This window comes from Dendropsophus ebraccatus, chromosome 8 (genome assembly GCF_027789765.1).
Source record: "Dendropsophus ebraccatus isolate aDenEbr1 chromosome 8, aDenEbr1.pat, whole genome shotgun sequence".
NCBI lineage: Eukaryota > Metazoa > Chordata > Amphibia > Anura > Hylidae > Dendropsophus > Dendropsophus ebraccatus.
This window is the reverse complement of record NC_091461.1, coordinates 32,169,463-32,186,859: the sequence shown is the minus strand read 5'-3', so window position 1 is coordinate 32,186,859 and position 17,397 is coordinate 32,169,463. Positions and strand designations below refer to the sequence as shown.

The 17,397-nt window shown below is 42.2% G+C and overlaps 1 protein-coding gene across 2 annotated transcripts in view; it reads left to right on the top strand.

Moving 5' to 3' along the window:
• The window catches only part of BTAF1 (B-TFIID TATA-box binding protein associated factor 1), a 43,480-nt gene that overhangs the window by 8,246 nt on the left and 17,837 nt on the right, over positions 1-17,397 (top strand). The window contains exons 2-20 of one of the 2 annotated variants that reach the window (XM_069980118.1): positions 3,351-3,474; positions 3,561-3,675; positions 4,125-4,271; positions 5,167-5,324; positions 5,645-5,781; positions 6,137-6,263; positions 8,941-9,009; positions 9,146-9,235; positions 9,416-9,511; positions 10,935-11,111; positions 11,280-11,420; positions 12,552-12,676; positions 12,760-12,880; positions 13,003-13,107; positions 13,183-13,332; positions 13,851-13,993; positions 14,354-14,528; positions 15,343-15,546; positions 16,286-16,709. In XM_069980118.1, coding sequence (XP_069836219.1) covers positions 3,351-3,474; positions 3,561-3,675; positions 4,125-4,271; positions 5,167-5,324; positions 5,645-5,781; positions 6,137-6,263; positions 8,941-9,009; positions 9,146-9,235; positions 9,416-9,511; positions 10,935-11,111; positions 11,280-11,420; positions 12,552-12,676; positions 12,760-12,880; positions 13,003-13,107; positions 13,183-13,332; positions 13,851-13,993; positions 14,354-14,528; positions 15,343-15,546; positions 16,286-16,709 — 2,828 coding nt within the window. Of the gene's footprint in view, positions 1-3,350; positions 3,475-3,560; positions 3,676-4,124; positions 4,272-5,166; positions 5,325-5,644; positions 5,782-6,133; positions 6,264-8,940; positions 9,010-9,145; positions 9,236-9,415; positions 9,512-10,934; positions 11,112-11,279; positions 11,421-12,551; positions 12,677-12,759; positions 12,881-13,002; positions 13,108-13,182; positions 13,333-13,850; positions 13,994-14,353; positions 14,529-15,342; positions 15,547-16,285; positions 16,710-17,397 lie in introns of both variants that reach the window. The other variant, XM_069980117.1, reaches the window with a different exon arrangement.

Genomic DNA, 17,397 nt, shown 5'->3' with positions numbered 1-17,397 from the left:
AAATAAAAATGATTATTATGGCTGCTGGATGGCACTGCGGGGATGGGTTTACACTGGCCTAATATAGCTGTATTCTGAATAAAATCTCTCTATTCCATACATCTGGATGCGTTGTCTCTGCAGCACATACCGTAATATTTTTATTGACCCTCATGCAGACGTATGGAATGGAAACTGCTGACAATGCTGTTAGTGTGACTATACAGGACTGGGAAAAACCTCTGGCTTCTGATTGTATTATGTAGTAGTGTATCAGAGCAGTGTTTTCCATATTGCTGGACAATTCTGCTAAAGAACCACTGTGACTAGTAACCGTATGTATCGTGCATCTGGCCGAGCACTTCTCTATACGTTAACATTGCGTTCTGCATATATAGATGTAAGCTAATTCATGGATTTTAAATAAAAAAAAATGTGCAGCCCATGAACGGTGTATATGGATCCCAAATAATCATACGTGGCTGTTTACCAGTGTAATATAGATAATGCATGTAACCAGTGGTCCAGTAAATGTACTTTGTATTGAAATGCCTGTGATTTGAGTTTTTGGTTTGTGAGTTTATGTAATCCCTGCTTTATGAGTGAGTGTGCCTGCAGGAGATGAATGCACACCCGATCCTTATTGCTATGTAGCGTTAGAGGGCTGAATGTCTTGGAGTCTATAGTTGGGGTGCACTGCACTTGCATCTAATGCATTGGATGGTGACACTACCTGGTATAGGAGGAATCTGCTGGAACTGCATAGAGCTCCCTCAATAAAGTAGACTTAAAGCAAAGTAGAATAAATGTTAGTTAACACGAAATATTGTGTTAGCGTATATTGTTGCTCTACCTTTTCTGTATCTTCAGAGGTGGAATGGCGGGCCAACATATGTGCACGTGGCTTAGTTAGGTTGCCGTATACTCTGCAGATATGCTAATGTATATAGTGACTACGTGGCCCATGCCTAATGTGAACTTACCCTAAATCATATGCTTTCAGTCTGTGGGCTCAGCACTTGGCACTGTTCATCTTACCTCAGTGGGCACTTAAATAGGTGGCTTAATCTTCAAGTCGATATATGCAAAAATCTATCCAAAAGGCAAGAATACCCATCTGCAGACAGCTGTTGTATCTAGTCAGTACAGAGCAGGGTGTTAGCTGGCTTATGGAAGGCCTATTGTCCTGCTGGGACTAAAGGAATACCAATTCTCCTTTAGGAGTGGGTCCTAAAGATTTGAGGACTAGAGATAAGCACAACCTGAGCATGCTGGGGTCTTTCTAAACCCGGTTGTTCAACTTTTATCACCGATGGCTGAAAAAGTTGAATGCAGCCCTAAAGGCCTTATTACACAAAGCGAATCGGCCATATTCACCCAATATCGTCCGTTACGGCCAATAATCGTCTTGTATAGTAGAAGACAACGTTCAGCTGACGTGCACAATGTTGGCTGATTGTTGCCTTTCAACATGTTGAAACCTACATGATGAGGATAGCAGCGATATTCTGCCGTTGCTCTGTGTAATAGGAGTGGCGGCAGCAGACCGCTGCTATCTCCTATAGGCTCTCCGGACAATGTAGCAATCACCGGGGCAGCTTCTTGCCCCCCGCCCCTTGCACCTGCACCCGCTTACTGCCGACCTATGTAAGGGTATGTTTACACTGAGTAAAACAAGCGGAATTCCCCCTGTCCGTTTCCCGTAGCCCACCTATGGGAGAGCGTGCGCTCCTCCGCAGCCATGTCACTCCGAGTGGCGGCAGCAAAGCGGCGCGCACCCTCTCATTCACTCACAGCGGGACACTGAGCACGGCGGGATTCTGAAGCTGAGAGATCCCGCCATCATTGCTCAGTGTGAACATACCGTAATAGTGCTGGCAGCGAGCGGGGAATGAGGAGTAAGCAAGCGCTGACCTGACAGGTTGGCGCTCGCTTGCTCCCTTTTGTCGCTCCGTCTAATAGGGGGTTACGGCTGCCTAGAACACTGATGGAGCCTTAGGCTATGTTCACACAACATGAACGACCAGCCGTTTCGTGACCCCGGCCGGGTCACGGAACGGCCTGTCTGCACAGATCGGATGATCTTTATGCCCCGGCGCATCAGCACGCGCCTGCATCAGAACTCTCCATAGGACACAAGGAAGCAAGCGGCCGGAGCCGCTCGCTTCATTGTGTGAACTGACAGGGTTTCCTACGGCCGCAGAAAACTGACATGTCAGTTCTTTGCGGCGCCGCACGGTATCCCGGCCCCAGCCTATACTATGTGTATACACTCCGGCCGGGATCGCATAACAATAAGCTATGTTCCCCTCCGCACAAAGTACGTCCGTTGTTGCTGATGGCAACAACTGCCATACTTTTACATAGTGTGAACATAGCCTTAGGCTGTATTAATGTTTTCCAGGCCACCCTAGGGCTGCATCCAACTTCAGTCACCAGTAATAAATGCCGAATGATTGGGTATAGGCGGACCCCAGCATGCTCAAGTTGTGCTAATTTCTAGTGAAGACCTGTAGGCCACTTGGGCTTCACGGGGAGTTCTTGGAAGAAAACATATACAAAGTAGCTTTCTAACTCCTTATTTCAAGGCGATAGGGGACTACTTTGCATATCTTTTCTTCCCATAATTCTTGGTAGGAAAATTTATGGCTTGTACATCTTTGACTCTTTCCTCGAAAAAAAATAAAAATCCCTTTCGTCCCACTTCACGAATGCTTGGCACTGGTTACTTTATTTCATTATTTTTTTTGTGCCTACGCGTTTCCGTGAAGGTCCTGTTTTATGACTTCATATATTCAATGTGCCAATGTTTACCGTGTAGCTTGAAGCAGTTATTATGTAAGTTCCCTTTTGTGTTTCTGAAAGTAAATTTTCCGCGGGATACGAGCGCCTACGTCACCCATAGCCGGATACCTGGCAGCGGGCCGCCCTTTGTTTGTTCATTTCTGAAAAGTAAACATTTGCACCATTTATGCTTCGCCCCGCTTTTCTTTTTAAAGGTTTTTTTCTCTTAGAACATAGTGTACGTGCAAAGGGAAAAATCATCCCGATCCTGACAGTTTTATTATGAGAGCACTTGTGCGTATCTCTTGCCATAAAATAGGAACAGATGCAAGAAAGGGGGGAAAAATGACTGTCCTGTAATACTTTAGTGACTGACATGGCGGGGAGCTAATTTTTGAAGATATGATATACTTTCATGGTATTTTTATTAACCAAAACACCAACTTATCCCTTTAAAACAAATGATCCACATCCTGTGACTCTCCAGCAAAACTACAACTCCCAGCATGCCCTGACAACTGCAGAGAGACTGGAGCACATCCTTTATTTCTCACTATGACTAATGAATTTTGCTTTTGTCCTTTTAGGTTAGACCGGCTCTTTATATTACTGGACACTGGAACAACCCCAGTAACAAGAAAAGCAGCAGCGCAGCAGCTCGGAGAAGTCGTCAAACTGCATCCCCATGAGCTCAACAACCTGTTAAATAAGGTCAGACCCTTCCTTAGATTTTCTTGTGCAGTAAAATGGTTGTTAATGCATGTGCCGGTTTTTATATCAACGTTGATCCATTTCAGGTCTTGATATACCTGAGGAGTCCAAACTGGGATACCCGTATAGCAGCTGGGCAAGCTGTTGAAGCTATTGTAAAAAATGTACCAGACTGGAGCCCAACAGCTAGAATAAAGAAAGGTATGGGTTATTAACATATTCCATTCAAAGAGGTTGTGCAGAGAAGATGGCGGCTCAAGCCTTCTGCTCCCTGGTGCTAACTACTTGTCCGTGTCTTGGAAGTATACTTTGCAAGATAGAAGGGGGCAGATGTAAGTCCTGATCATCATGTTCTTTAGCTGCATTATGTCACCGCATCGCATGCAGGTGTAGTTTAATCCCCCTCCATCGGTACATACACCTGCCCCCTCCCATACCGAAAGGGATATTCATGACACTGTCCTCTGCTGTTCACACAACCATTTTTAAGGAAAATTGAATGTGACATTATAGCTATTGCATATAGGCCTGAATAAAAGGATACAGCACACTATCTTTTAGACATTTCCTCCCATTCCTGTAAATCTAAATGCGCTTATATGTACAAAAAAAAGCTGATGGGTAGTGTGTTCTTATGAATCCATTTCTAGAAGCCGGGTCAGTGTGTTCCAATGATGAGTCTTCTGCGCCAGACAAGCTGAGCTTTGAAAGATTTGATATATCAAAGTTATTAAAACATGGCGCTTCACTCCTGGGCTCCGCCGGTGTCGAGTTTGAAGTGCAAGACGACAAGCTGGGTATGTCTTCGTGTTGCCGATTTTCTTTATTTAACCTAGAATCATACCCCTCAAATATTTAATGTGAAGTGGCCATTGTGTGAAGGGTAAATCCATACTGCAGCATGTGTAAGAAGGTACATAAATCCTAAGACTTCCATGTTACAGCAGGATCTGACAAGACACTTTAATGCGCTAAGGGGACAAATGGTCTTCTGAGGTGTCTGACATGATGAAATTGACATAAACATATAATATCCCAATCCTTTTGGGAGTTGCTGTAAGCAGCTGTCTTGTCCTTGATGTTGCTGTGGTAGCTGTAGCTTTTCCACATGACAGCTCGGAGTAGCTGCTAATGTTTTGACATTGGTTCCAGTGACTGCTCTTTGCATGTCATCTGCTACTCCTCTGCATTCTTCAGTAAGGCGACGGATGTGTCATGGCTTCACTGCGTAAGACTGCTGAGAAAGCACTGAACAAGCCATGCACTTTATATATTCTCCTGTAGCGTTCATACTCTGGATAGCTTCTCTACTATAACATTTTGCTGTTGCATGTCTGTAGTTGAGAAAATGAAATGTGATGCCTTAGTGGCAAGTGGGGGGGGGGGGGGGGAAAGGGTGTTCCCTCCTTTAGCATGTATGGCATGACGATACTATCCCTACTGCGTAATGGGAGTACAGCCACCCCCAGAGACTGCAGCCTTCAGCATATTGAGACCGCAGAATAATAAAGGAATTATTTACTACTCTTCTATTCAGTGAACATTTCTTTCTAATGGGTGGCTGGTAAGCCATAGAGCAAGGAAGTGGATACACCTAAACGTTTACTGCTGTGAACTCTAGCCTTGCTGCTGTACAAGTTTATTACTATGCCACAAAATATAAACTAGCACCCCTTTCCTTTTATCTTCTAGGTGATGTGGACCCTAAGGAAAGGATAGCTCGGCAAAGGAAACTGTTACAGAGAAAACTGGGCCTTGACATGGGAGCTGCCATAGGCATGAATACTGAAGAGCTATTTAATGACGAAGATTTGGACTACTTGCCGGCTAACACGCTAGTAACTAAACCTGTGGGTAAACCTTTTGTCGCTTTTGACATTAAGGGTATGTTCTGAGTAAAATAGGCGTAATTACGTCTTCCTCAGTGTGTCATAGCATCTCAATGGGAAAGCACGTGCTCCTCTGCAGCCGCCGCTCTCCGCTCAAAGTGACACATCCCTTCTTTGAGCAGAGAGCGGGGCTGCGGAGGAGCTGGCGCTCTCCCATAGGCTATGGGACACTGAGTAAAACAGGCGGAATCCCGCCTGTCTTAGTGTGAACATACCCTGAGAATATATTCCTGTATATGCGCATGTAACTTAATATAGTTATATATTTTTCTCTTATACAGACCCTTCAGGCAGCAGAGTTTATAGACACAGAATTTCTCCCAGGAATGAGTAACAGGCAGAAGAACAAAGCAAAACGAATGGCAAAGCTGATTTCCAAGCAGAGATCCAGGGATGTTGCGGACACCAATGAAAAGAGGTACGTGACGGGAAGTCTTAACTCCATATAATTTTTTTTTTTTTTCTTTTAATTTCAAAGGTGTTATATCAACTTTTTAAGTGATACCATATCCAAAGAATGGGGGGGGGGAACTAGCTGATAGGTGCCCCATTGCTCACAGATCCTAAGTGTGGTGGAAAATTTACCCTTAAGTAATCAGAGCACAGCACACATTCACAGCCAGTACTTAATTCATTTTCTCTAGTTGTGGATAGGGGATAATATTGGGAGTTAGGAGTACCCCTTTAATCTGACCAACCCGTTGGAGCCTAGCTAGATATGAACCTGCTGACTACCACTTCTTAATTGTCTCTCTCGTTTTCACTTTTAGCAGTGATAGTACAGATGGGGAGCCAGAGGAAAAAAGAAGAAAAGTGACAAATGTTGTTATCCCTCAGCCAGCTACAGAGTCCAAGGTGCTGATTGATAATGTCCCCGACAACTCTTCTTTGTTCGATGAGGTATGTGTTCCGTCATCTTCTGAATCTGTATTCTAGGATGGGGTCCCAAAAAACGTAAACTAGTCACACTGAAAATGCAGTCTATTCTTCTGGCATCATGTTTCTCTGCCGCCTCAATAAACTTAGGTTATCCAGCTGTTCTCCACAGGTCTGGTCCATGAAAATCCAGACAAACAGCAGAGATCACAAGGGCATGCTGAGGCTGCCGCAGGACAAATGTATTCTTGCCTACTGACTACTCAAATAGCCATTTAAAGAGAACTAGTCACCTAATTTTAGGTGTCTTTAATTTAGAAGTATGTTTCCCTTAGTGTATGGTTTGTATCGAATACTCTGTCCCGTTGCTGTAAAGTCAGGCAATGTTACAGCCCTGGGCAAAGGCAGCCTATATCTTTTTAAACACACACACTTTTGCATTTAAGACACTGGGATAATTTATTTTTAATCAGGTTTTTTTTATACAACTTTTATAAAACACTTAGTGATACACAGCGATCTTGTGCTGGATAGCGCAATATTACTGAGTATTGACGGAATGACGGGCAAAAGCTCATGGAAGCCACCGCAAAGAATACTGTAAAATGACTGTTTTACACCAACTCTTGCAAAAATAGTGGAAGACAGAAGAAAACATTTGAGGACAAAACATGAAGGAAAATATTTTTACATATGAGTGGATCCTATAGTCGGGATGGTAATAAAAATGTTGTGATTTGGTTCTCTTCAAGTAGTAGCCTAAATGGGCCAGGTTTACGGTCTTCTTACTAAAAGATTTCTGGTACTTGGACTTTCTTTTGTCATTAAAAAAAAAAAACCAACAACAAACTTTAAGGTAATCTGCCAGCTGCAATTCACATTTTGAACTTCTGAACTGCTGACACTGTTAGATAGCTGTTAGGTCAAGGAGACACATTTTACCTTTCATATATAAGTCTGTGGTTCCAGAATATATAAATATGCTTTTATTCTCCTGTGCAAAGTAAGTGGCTTTCATAAGCTCCTGAATTGTGGCAAGCTGTAATACCTCCCTGCTCCACTGTCATCCCTGACATTGCTTGTGGTGCAGCTTCCAGCTGACTGTCAATCCATCATAGATAGGGATGGACGGAGAGTGAGTTACAGCTTGAAAGAATTGATACTTGGCACAGGATAATAAAAGCAGTTTTGTGTTCTCTAAAAATGTTAGTATTTGATCGCGGAAGAGGAAGCTGTATAGAAATGGACAAATATGCAAATAATTTTCTGTCAAGTGTAGCCTAAAACTGACTGTGATATAGAGATTTTTTTTCTTTACAGAGCTTATTTTACTTGTAGCTTGCAATAGAATGCATTAGGGCTAGTTCACACTGAGCAAAAGCAGCTGAATTTCTGCGCTAAAATTTCAGCCGTTAAAATAGGTGCAAAGCTCATTTCCATTGTGTTGAATGGATATTCTGCTCTGCAGTTCACACAGTGGAATTTCCGCACTGAACGTTCCGCGGCTAATCTGCTGTCCGCCAGAAGAATGAACATGTTCATTCTTCCGCTAGCGGGAGCCTATACAAACCAATGGGGCTCTGATTTTCTGTTCAGCGCGTAATACAAGCGGAAATTATGCGCTGAATCAGTGCGGAAATGGGGAAAAGGGGGGGGGGATTCTAGTATATACAGTTACCTTGGTTTAAGAGTAACTTGGATTAAGAGCGTTTTGCAAGAAGAGCTCACAGTTTTTCAAAATTATGACTTTGTTTAAGAGCATTGCTTTGGTTTAAGAGCTCCCTGTACTCGGTGGGAGGCGGAGCGGGGGAGGGGCATGGTCTGCATAGTGGGGTCTACAGCCCTGTACTCTGACACAGGAAGTCTCTCAACTTCCAAATCATAGCAGATCCACTTCAGGCTGGGGTTTACATCAGGGGACCGGACTGTGGAGGTAATGTCTTCATAGCTGTAACCCAGCCCCCTCTCCCCCCGGACAGAGAGAGATGCATGTGTGCCCACATATGCCCTGCTGATTCCTTCATATTCCCTACAGTCTGTCAGCCCTTGTGTTTCCCATCCTCTCCATTATGAGGATCTGCAGTTCAATCCTGTATCTACAAATTGCTGCTGTGTTATCAGGCTTATGCACTTACTGTACAGTAAAGCAATCAGCATGTGGAATATAATGTACAGAAATATGACATTCAGCTATTTCTAAATCTTTGTTTTATTAATTTTACATGTTCAGAATTAAAAAAAAATCATTATTTTTGGGGTGTGGAACCAATTGTCTGCATTTCAGTGATTTCTTATGGGAAGTTTTGCTTTGGTTTAAGAGTGGCTTTGGATTACAAGCACAGTCCCGGAACTAATTATGCTCGTAATCCAAGGCACCACTGTATTCTGGTATAGTCTAGTTTACTCGCCAAATACTCGCTGAATGCTTGCGGAATCAGCGCGGATTCCTCGAGTATTCCGCTCTGAATTTGTCAAGAGCTGATTACGAGCTGAACACTTTCCTAGCGGAATACGCAGGGATTCTGCTTACATTCTGCTCGGAATTCAGCGTCAGTTGATTTCAGGCGGAAATATTTCCTCGCGTAATCCGCCTCTTTTGCTCTGTGTGAACGTAGCCTTACAGTGAAACTCCATCTGACTCTCCAGTTATTGTCAGAGCTTATACTTGTATGTTCTGATCTTGCTTCTCCTCTATGTTTAGACCAATGAGTGGCCCCTGGAGAGCTTCTGCGATGAGCTTTGTAATGAACTGTTTAATCCATCTTGGGAGGTGAGTTCAAGTTCATATGGACATATTGGAAAACAATTATTTCAGTCTGATTTTTCTGCAGTCATGTTTTTTTTAAATTTTATTTAATGGATTTCTTATTCTACACTAATTCTACTTGTATTACTTGTCTCTTAAGGTCCGTCATGGTGCAGGCATTGGTCTCAGGGAAATACTCAAAGCTCAGGGAAGAAGTGGGGGCAAAATTGCAGACAGTACATTTGAAGAGGTAACATTATAAGGCTGGCTCCATTATACAGGTGGAATAGCACAAATTTTGTTGCAGTCAGTCTGAGCATGGGCAGGGTGCTTGTAACTGCATATGTAATAATGAATCTTAGCCTAAAATCTTACTGTATTGAACTCATTATTTTAATTATTTTTTTTTTTTTTTTGTCATGAATTTTAGATGGAGCAGCAGCATCAAGAATGGCTTGAAGATCTGGCTATTCGTCTTCTGTGCGTCTTTGCTTTAGACAGATTTGGCGATTTTGTTTCTGATGAAGTAAGCTTTTTTACAAATAGGTCACTAACAACCTAATTCTTAAAGGTGTTTTGTAATGATGGCACGGGTGTGGTGGTTTTCATATGAAAAAAGTCTCAGAATAAGAATGGCTGCTTATAGGTTGAATATAGAGTTTAACAGAGTGCCCTTTATTTCATACTTCATTTTATGTCACCATGGATAGAGGTTATTGTAGGGATGGGCGATTAATTGGATTCGACCAGAATTTTAGAATCAGATTTTTTTTTTTATGGGTGAAAATTGTAAATGTGTGGCCCGGAGGGAAACCTGTGTCGGGTTGAGAGGAGGAAGGCTCTCTTGCCCCAGTCCCCTTCAGTCACAAGGGGAACACTGTTAAACTGAGAAGCAATACAGTTGTCGCAAATGTCATTAAAATAGTATCTGATTCTGTGAGAAATTTTCAGTTTATTTAGCAATAAATAAAAAAGAACGAGATTTAAATTGAGAATTGTCCAAAAAAAATTTGATTTTATTTTTTTGCCATCGGCCAGCCCTAGTTTATTGTGTGTACACAGAATATGGGTTAACTAGCTGTTGGTTGTGCCAGCAGTTGGACCTCCACGTATCAGTAGTGTTATACTCTCATAGGCTGCCATTCTCTATATTTTGTAGAGATTGCTTTTCAGTTGTGGTCAGAGAGAATCTGAGTAGTCTTAGTGTGTGAGATTTTTTTCACTTTTATGCAGGTTAAACTAAAGCCAGCAAGTTATCATAAATGAAAAACATGTATAAAGGAAAGACTAGGCCTAAAAATTACTAGCTGTTAGTTGACAGGATTATATGGGTCCCTATGTGACACAGGATTGAGCACAGATTGTATGATATCTGTGTCATACTTTGTATAGACTTTGATTTCTGCATGAAGATTAGCCCCACTGTCAATCAAAGTTTGTCAGCCTTGGCTTATGGTCTTAGAAATACAGGGATTACTGGACATTTAAACATACCCTTAGGCTATGCTATACCCCTTAAGCCTCTGTATGCAGCTTCCGTTACACTCAAGAGAATCAGTAATGTTTGGTCTTTCCCTTGCATTAATGATCAATTTCTCTAGCTGTTGTATACGCTTTTTTTTTTTCCCCCCTATACACAATGCAGAAAGTGTATGTTACCACAATGGCACCCCCCCCCCCCACATGGGGAATTTTTTAACTCCCAATGGGTTTTGTTTTTTTAATCCATCAGTTTTCCTCTCAACCCTTACATCTTAGTCTTATGATATTGACTTTTTCACAAAAGATTTTACCTTGGTTCTTCACACTTTTAGCTGTGGGCTGTACATGATATATATATTTTTTTTTACAAAAATATATTAGTTAACTGTGCTTTATTTTTACATTGAATATTATGTTATCACTTCCCTTTTCAACCTTTTAATAGCATTCTTTTCTAACCTTTTTAGGTGGTTGCTCCAGTACGGGAAACATGTGCTCAGACGCTGGGTGTAGTCCTCAAGTATATGTATGAAAGTGGAGTTCAGAATACAGTGAAAATTCTGCTGCGCTTATTGACCCAAGAACAGTGGGAAGTTAGACACGGGGGACTTTTGGGAATAAAGTATGTCCTAGCTATTCGTCAGGTAATTACCTTCTACAGCTATTACCAATGTTTAGCCTTATTACCAATGTTTAGCCTATCTGTGATGCTTGTTTTGTATCTGTCTTGTTAAAATTGGGATCCTACTTTTGTGCACTCTTGTGATACTCCTTTCATTTTGTCACTTCTGAATGAGCTGTTTGTTTTGCAGGATTTGATTAAGACTTTATTACCTAAAGCTCTACCAGCAATAATAGAAGGTCTTCAGGACCTTGATGATGATGTGCGAGCTGTGGCTGCAGCATCTTTAGTGCCTGTTGTGGACAGTCTAGTCAAGTTACAGTTCAAGCAGGTACACTTTTTTTTTTTTTTTTTTTTTACCACCTTTTATAGTTATAAAATGTATGTTACCTTAAATAAAATTGTTTGGGTAAATGTGTTCAATAGTTGTTCTCTCCACAAGAAAGAATGCAGTTTGCTGCACATTAGAGATTGTGGTTGAGACCTGTGCCTAAGGGTCCTGATAGGCCAATGAGCAGCCTGCAAGTTGGAGGGGAAGGGGCTATATTTCCTGTGTTTACCTTGTTCAGGTTTCGGTAGTAACAGGAAAATACCCTGCCACTTTTGTGTAAGGTCAAAATCATGCTTTTTCCATACATAGATTTTGGCATGTCGAAATTGTAATGAAACCCCATTGTAATTAATGGAAATACATGCTGCAGTTCACATTAAGTTGGGGAATATTATTTGCATGCAGATTCATTGGGAAAGTACATCAAATATGCAGGACACTGAATTAGCGAATTTAAATGGATCTAGCAAGCTTTTGACTGACGTTGAAAATATGGTTCACGTAGTCTGAGTCTGAGGCTACCTCCAAACAGGGAAAAATACCCCATATCTTACGGCTGCATTAAATTCTCATTTTATCAGTACATCATAAGCTAGTGTATAAATCCTGCCAAAGGTATGGTGGTCTTACAGCAGGACATTGCACAAAGTGTATGTTTAGGCCACTGACTGAATTTAGTCGCAAGACTGAGGCTATTTTTTATTTATTTTTTTTTACCTGCAGCATTAGAAAAAGTTGATTTCAGGGCATGTGTTAGTTTTCCTGGAGAACTCCTGTAATATTCTAACGGTTTACTATGCTATAAAACAAAAGAACACGGCCTTCTATTCCTCCAATGCTGCGGTGCTGCTTTCAGATCTTTTGGCCACCACTCCTGTGCTGTTCTTACTGCTTACAATGACTCCCTGCGTAGCCAAATCACTGAACAGAATGGGGGTGTTTATGGAAGAAAGAAGAACAGCACAGGATCAGGGATGACTGATGTGAGAGCTTCATTACAGTGCCGGTTAGTGGCGTTTTTACCTTAACAGTATGGCCTACGCACAGTTTACTATTGGTTTTCCCGGGGAAACTAACCTACAGTATACACAAGCACATATATCTCACTATATTATCACTTTTATATTTCAGGTTCCTTTTATACTTAGCACTTTATGGGATGCACTTCTGGAGTTAGATGACTTAACAGCTTCTACCAATAGCATCATGACCCTCCTTTCCTCTCTCTTAGCATATCCTCAGGTTCAGCAGTGCAAGTAAGTGAGAGCAAGTTTCTGGTGTCCATTACACAAGATATGGTTCAGAGTCATGACTTATAACATTGTCACTATCTTCACAGTATCCAACAATCACTCACTATATTGGTCCCACGGGTTTGGCCTTTCCTGCGACATACCATATCCTCTGTTCGAAAGGCAGCCCTGCAAACTTTATGCACCTTGTTGTCCACACAAGATCAGGTTTGTAGGGTCTATTTTATTAAATATTAGGGGCAACATTGTTTATTTTATTGCCTGCAATGCTGCTGCTGTGTCAGAAGCTCACTTGACTTGCTAAGCTAAAAAAAATGTTTGTGTTCCAGAACTGTTCAGGTTGGCTGACCCCTATCTTGCAGGACATGCTGAGGCATATATTTCAGATCTGTATTTTGGAAAGTAACCAGGAAATTCTTGACCTTATTCACAAGGTAGGATCTGCTTGATATATATTCCTCTGCGGGTTTTCTTTCAGCATGCTTGCTCTGCATTGTTGTGTTCCCTAGGTGTGGCAGGAGCTAATACACAAAGCCTCAGTGCAATATGTTGTGGCTGCTGCGTGTCCCTGGATGGGAGCCTGGCTCTGCTTAATGATGCAGCCTGCTCATCTGCCGATTGATCTAAACATGCTGATAGAGGTGAAGCCTAAATTAAAGGTGAGATATTAAGTATCGATTGTAAGTAATATTTAGGAGTGCAGTGTATTAAACAGCACCCATATAAAAGTCATTGATAGTAATTAATTGAACTGCTCTTTTGAATCCTTTTTCCCACTCTAGCTAATAGAGGATTACCAGCTGGTGGGGTTAAGTTCCTATATGCATTCCAGAACAGACCGCCAAACAATTGTTCCATAGACACTTTCCCATCCTCCCAATACACATGAATGAGCGGCATGGCTGAATGTTCATGTATTCTCTATGTGGGGAAAGTGATGCCTGTGCCCCCCCTCCCCCCCCAACCTCCACTAACATAACCTGTCGGAAGGCCCGATACACCTTAAAGTGCTCCAAACCTGTTGCCAGTGGGTGGGTCAGGCTGACTTTATACTAAAGTGTATGGGGGTACCTTTAAAACACGGGTAGGATGGCTATCTGTACACTTATACGTGTTGGGTTTTAGGATTTATATGTTTTCAGGATAGTTGCCTTAACTTAATTTTACTTTAATGTAGGAAAAGGCAGGTGGAAAACTTCGTCAAGGCCAAAGCCTAACAAAAGAAGTTACCCAGGAATATATTGGTGGCTCAGACAGTGTGACTGAAGACTCTGCTACCAGGGATTACTTGGTGACCCGTGCTCGTATGGCTGCAGCAAAGTCAGTATACCTTCTACAGACTGTTTTAGTCATCTTGATGTGCTGAGTTTACATGTTTGGCTATGGTGGTTGCTAGTCTTAGGTGTCCGAACATGACTTCTCAGTAGAGGGGCACTTTATTTATTTATTTTTCTTGCACCTATAGTAGGAGCTGTGTGCACTTAAGCAGTTTGTGCTAAAAGCCAATTACTTCCCTTAGTCCTATGAAAGACACTGAATGTTCCGGTTTATTACTCTGTAGAATCAGTTGTCAATATTCAAGTCGTTAGCCAATGTAACAAAGTAATTATCGGCTAGAATATGGTTGTTCAGCTGTGGTTCATATCAATAAGCTGCTTTTTTTAATCTCTCTATTTTCAGATTGCTGGGATCATTGTGCTGCTGTATTTGTGATCCTTGTGTCAATACCGCCACTCAGGAAATAAAGCCGGCTGAATCATTAGCTCAGTTGCTCCTCTTTCATCTGAACTCCAAGTCAGCATTACAAAGGATCAGTGTGGCCCTAGTTATCTGCGAGTGGGCCGCATTGCAGAAGGTACACAAGTTGCTTTGTTAAACTTATTGTTATAAAAAAATAGAACTCCCATGGTTGCTTACATGGCAAATCAGACCATGTACATAATTCTCCCAGCTAATTGCAGGTTTTTTTGAACAGTCTGTTTTAGTCATACACGATAACCATAAGTGCTGACCTACTGTATCCATATTGCCTGTTTTTATTGAATTTCACATAATCCTTCATGTTCTTGCATTAGGTTAAACCAGGTTTTCTATTTATCACAGCAGAGCTGCGTTTTCTGATGGTTTTTTATTTAAAAAAAAAACAAAAAAAACACTACCACTGTGGTGTCAATAGCATATTCCCAGGAACATTGAATACCTGGATTGTGGATCCTGAAATTAGGGTGGTATCGAAATTTTATTAAAGCCATTTTTTTTTTTTTTTTATAAACCAAAGACAGCTGAGGGTTCAAACACTGTCACACTTAATTATGAAAATTGGGGACACTTATGTACCCATCAAAATGGAGCAATGGCCATGTGTTCTGTTCACGGTCTGTGGGACAGCTGGAAGAACAGTTTTACTCCGGCTATCTGACTCTGTCCCACGGTTAGTAAGTAAAGCATGAATCTGTGCAGCACCATGCAGACAGTGGGTTGTGTTCCTGTCCCTGTGATTGCTGTTCCTGTCCATGTGATTGCTGTGGGGTCTCAGGCACCCCACCCCTCTCTTCTACAATTGTATATTTATCATGCATCCTGTTGATGGGTAAAATAAAACTATTTGGTAAAGCTCCTTGAAATGTTTAACAATTCCTTCAATGTGTCTGGTTTTTCTTTTTATCTAGGAATGCAAAACAGTGGCCCTGGCCGTCCAGCCGCGCCTACTTGCAGTTTTGTCTGAACACTTGTATTATGATGAAATTGCAATACCATTCACCCGGATGCAGAATGAGTGCAAGCAGCTGATATCCACCCTTGCCGATGCAAACATAGACATTCGGAGTAAAGTAAACTGCACCGTTTTTACAATAGACCAAGCCAGTGAATTGGTGAGTATGCGTTGGCATTGCTAATAATTGGGTAGATTCTCTTCTAGTTATTGTGGCTATTTGCAAAAATGCCTACTTCCCACTTCTCAAGCCAACCTGAGTGAGCATTACTGTCTTAGGGTAAATTCACACTGGCTGATTCCCAGCGGATTTTACGCAGCAAAATCCGATGTGGATCCTATGCCGATTACTTTAATGAGGATACATACTCGCAGCGGGATTAACATCCCACTGGGTGTATGTACGTGACAGCACCATTAAACCCTCCCCAGCCGGAGCATACTTGACCTCCTCCCCGCTCGGGCTTGCTTCGGCGGCACCCGATGTCTTCGGCGGGGCAGCACACTGATTTTGGCTGAGCGGCTGGCAGGGGGTTAATGGCGCTGTCACATACATACTCCCAGCGGGATGTAAATCCCGCTGCAAGTATCTAGCTGCATTGAAAGTAATCGGCATAGGATCCACAGTGGATTTCGCTGCAAATCTGTCCGTGTGAATTTACACTTAAAAGGAACCAGTTTAGTTATGCTATCCATGCTGTGTCCAGTGGTCTGTATTGATACATAGAGCAGTATAGGACAACTTGCAGTTATAAATCTGTAGAGCAAAGTGTCATGGGAAACTGAGGACGGCATAAATATACTGACGGCTACCCATAAAGCTTGCGCTTTATCAATGTGGTTAGATTGAAATTCTGCTCAGCCAAGCCAATAAACCAATATATTCGTTGTGTTCCTAGGTAACTACATTGTTTAATGAAGCAACAGCACCTCTGCGGGCCAATGCTAAAATTTACCAGCAATTAGATGGGAAAAGACAACAAGTACAGATGACGGTAATGGAAACCAATCAGGAATGGCAAGTCCTTCAGCTGAGAGTGCACACCTTCGCTGCCTGTGCAATAGTCAATATCATGCAGCTCCCAGAGAAACTTAATCCAATAATCAAGCCGTTAATGGAGGCCGTGAAAAAAGAAGAGAATGTGGTGGTGCAGAACTATGCAGCTTCATGTATCGCTAAACTGCTTCAGCAATGTACCTCAAGGACTCCTTGCCCGAACCCTAAAATTGTTAAAAATCTTTGTAGTTCAGTTTGTGTGGATTCCATTATCACCCCTTTAGGCTGCCCGGCCCCAGCACTGAACAACACAGATCATCCCAAAGGTACGTTATGTTTATGGGGATGACGTTCACTGCATTAAAAAGTTAGTTTTAACTGGGAGTTCCTTTAATCTACAATTCAACAAATTTCTGAGATCCTTTTTGAAGAGGCGTAGGCCAGATCGGTGCACTAAGGGCGGTAGTCCTGCCTCTCATGCACCAAACTGCCTAATTTACATGGGAAATAAATAAAACATTTTCTTAGTACCCCCTAGGGATCTAAGAGGTCTTTGATCACTTACACAGCAATACTATATTATAGCAGTGATCTGCTGCTTTCATGCCGTAGTGATCAGACTGACTGGTCCAGCACCTGTTAGATAACTATCTATTTTCTGTGGTTTCTAGTGCTGGTCATTGACAGCGGTTGTCATCTGCAGATAGCAGCCAGCACATGCCAAGCATTGTGTGCTCTGCTCCTAAGCCTCATGTTAACCTACCCAATATATGCAGTACACTTCCATCTCAAAATGGGTTTAAAGCAAATGTACCATCAGGTACATTCCCTTTTAAGTATTACCCATGTATTGAACGCTCTATTCACTGGTGCCAGGGGTGAAGAACTGGAGATGGGCCGGCCTGCCCCCAGTGGGTGAAAACCCCCCTCCCCTCTGAATCAATGGAGCTGTGTCATAGAGGGGTGGGGGTGTCCTCCCACTGGGGGTGGTCCAGCCCTCTTCCAGTGCTTCAC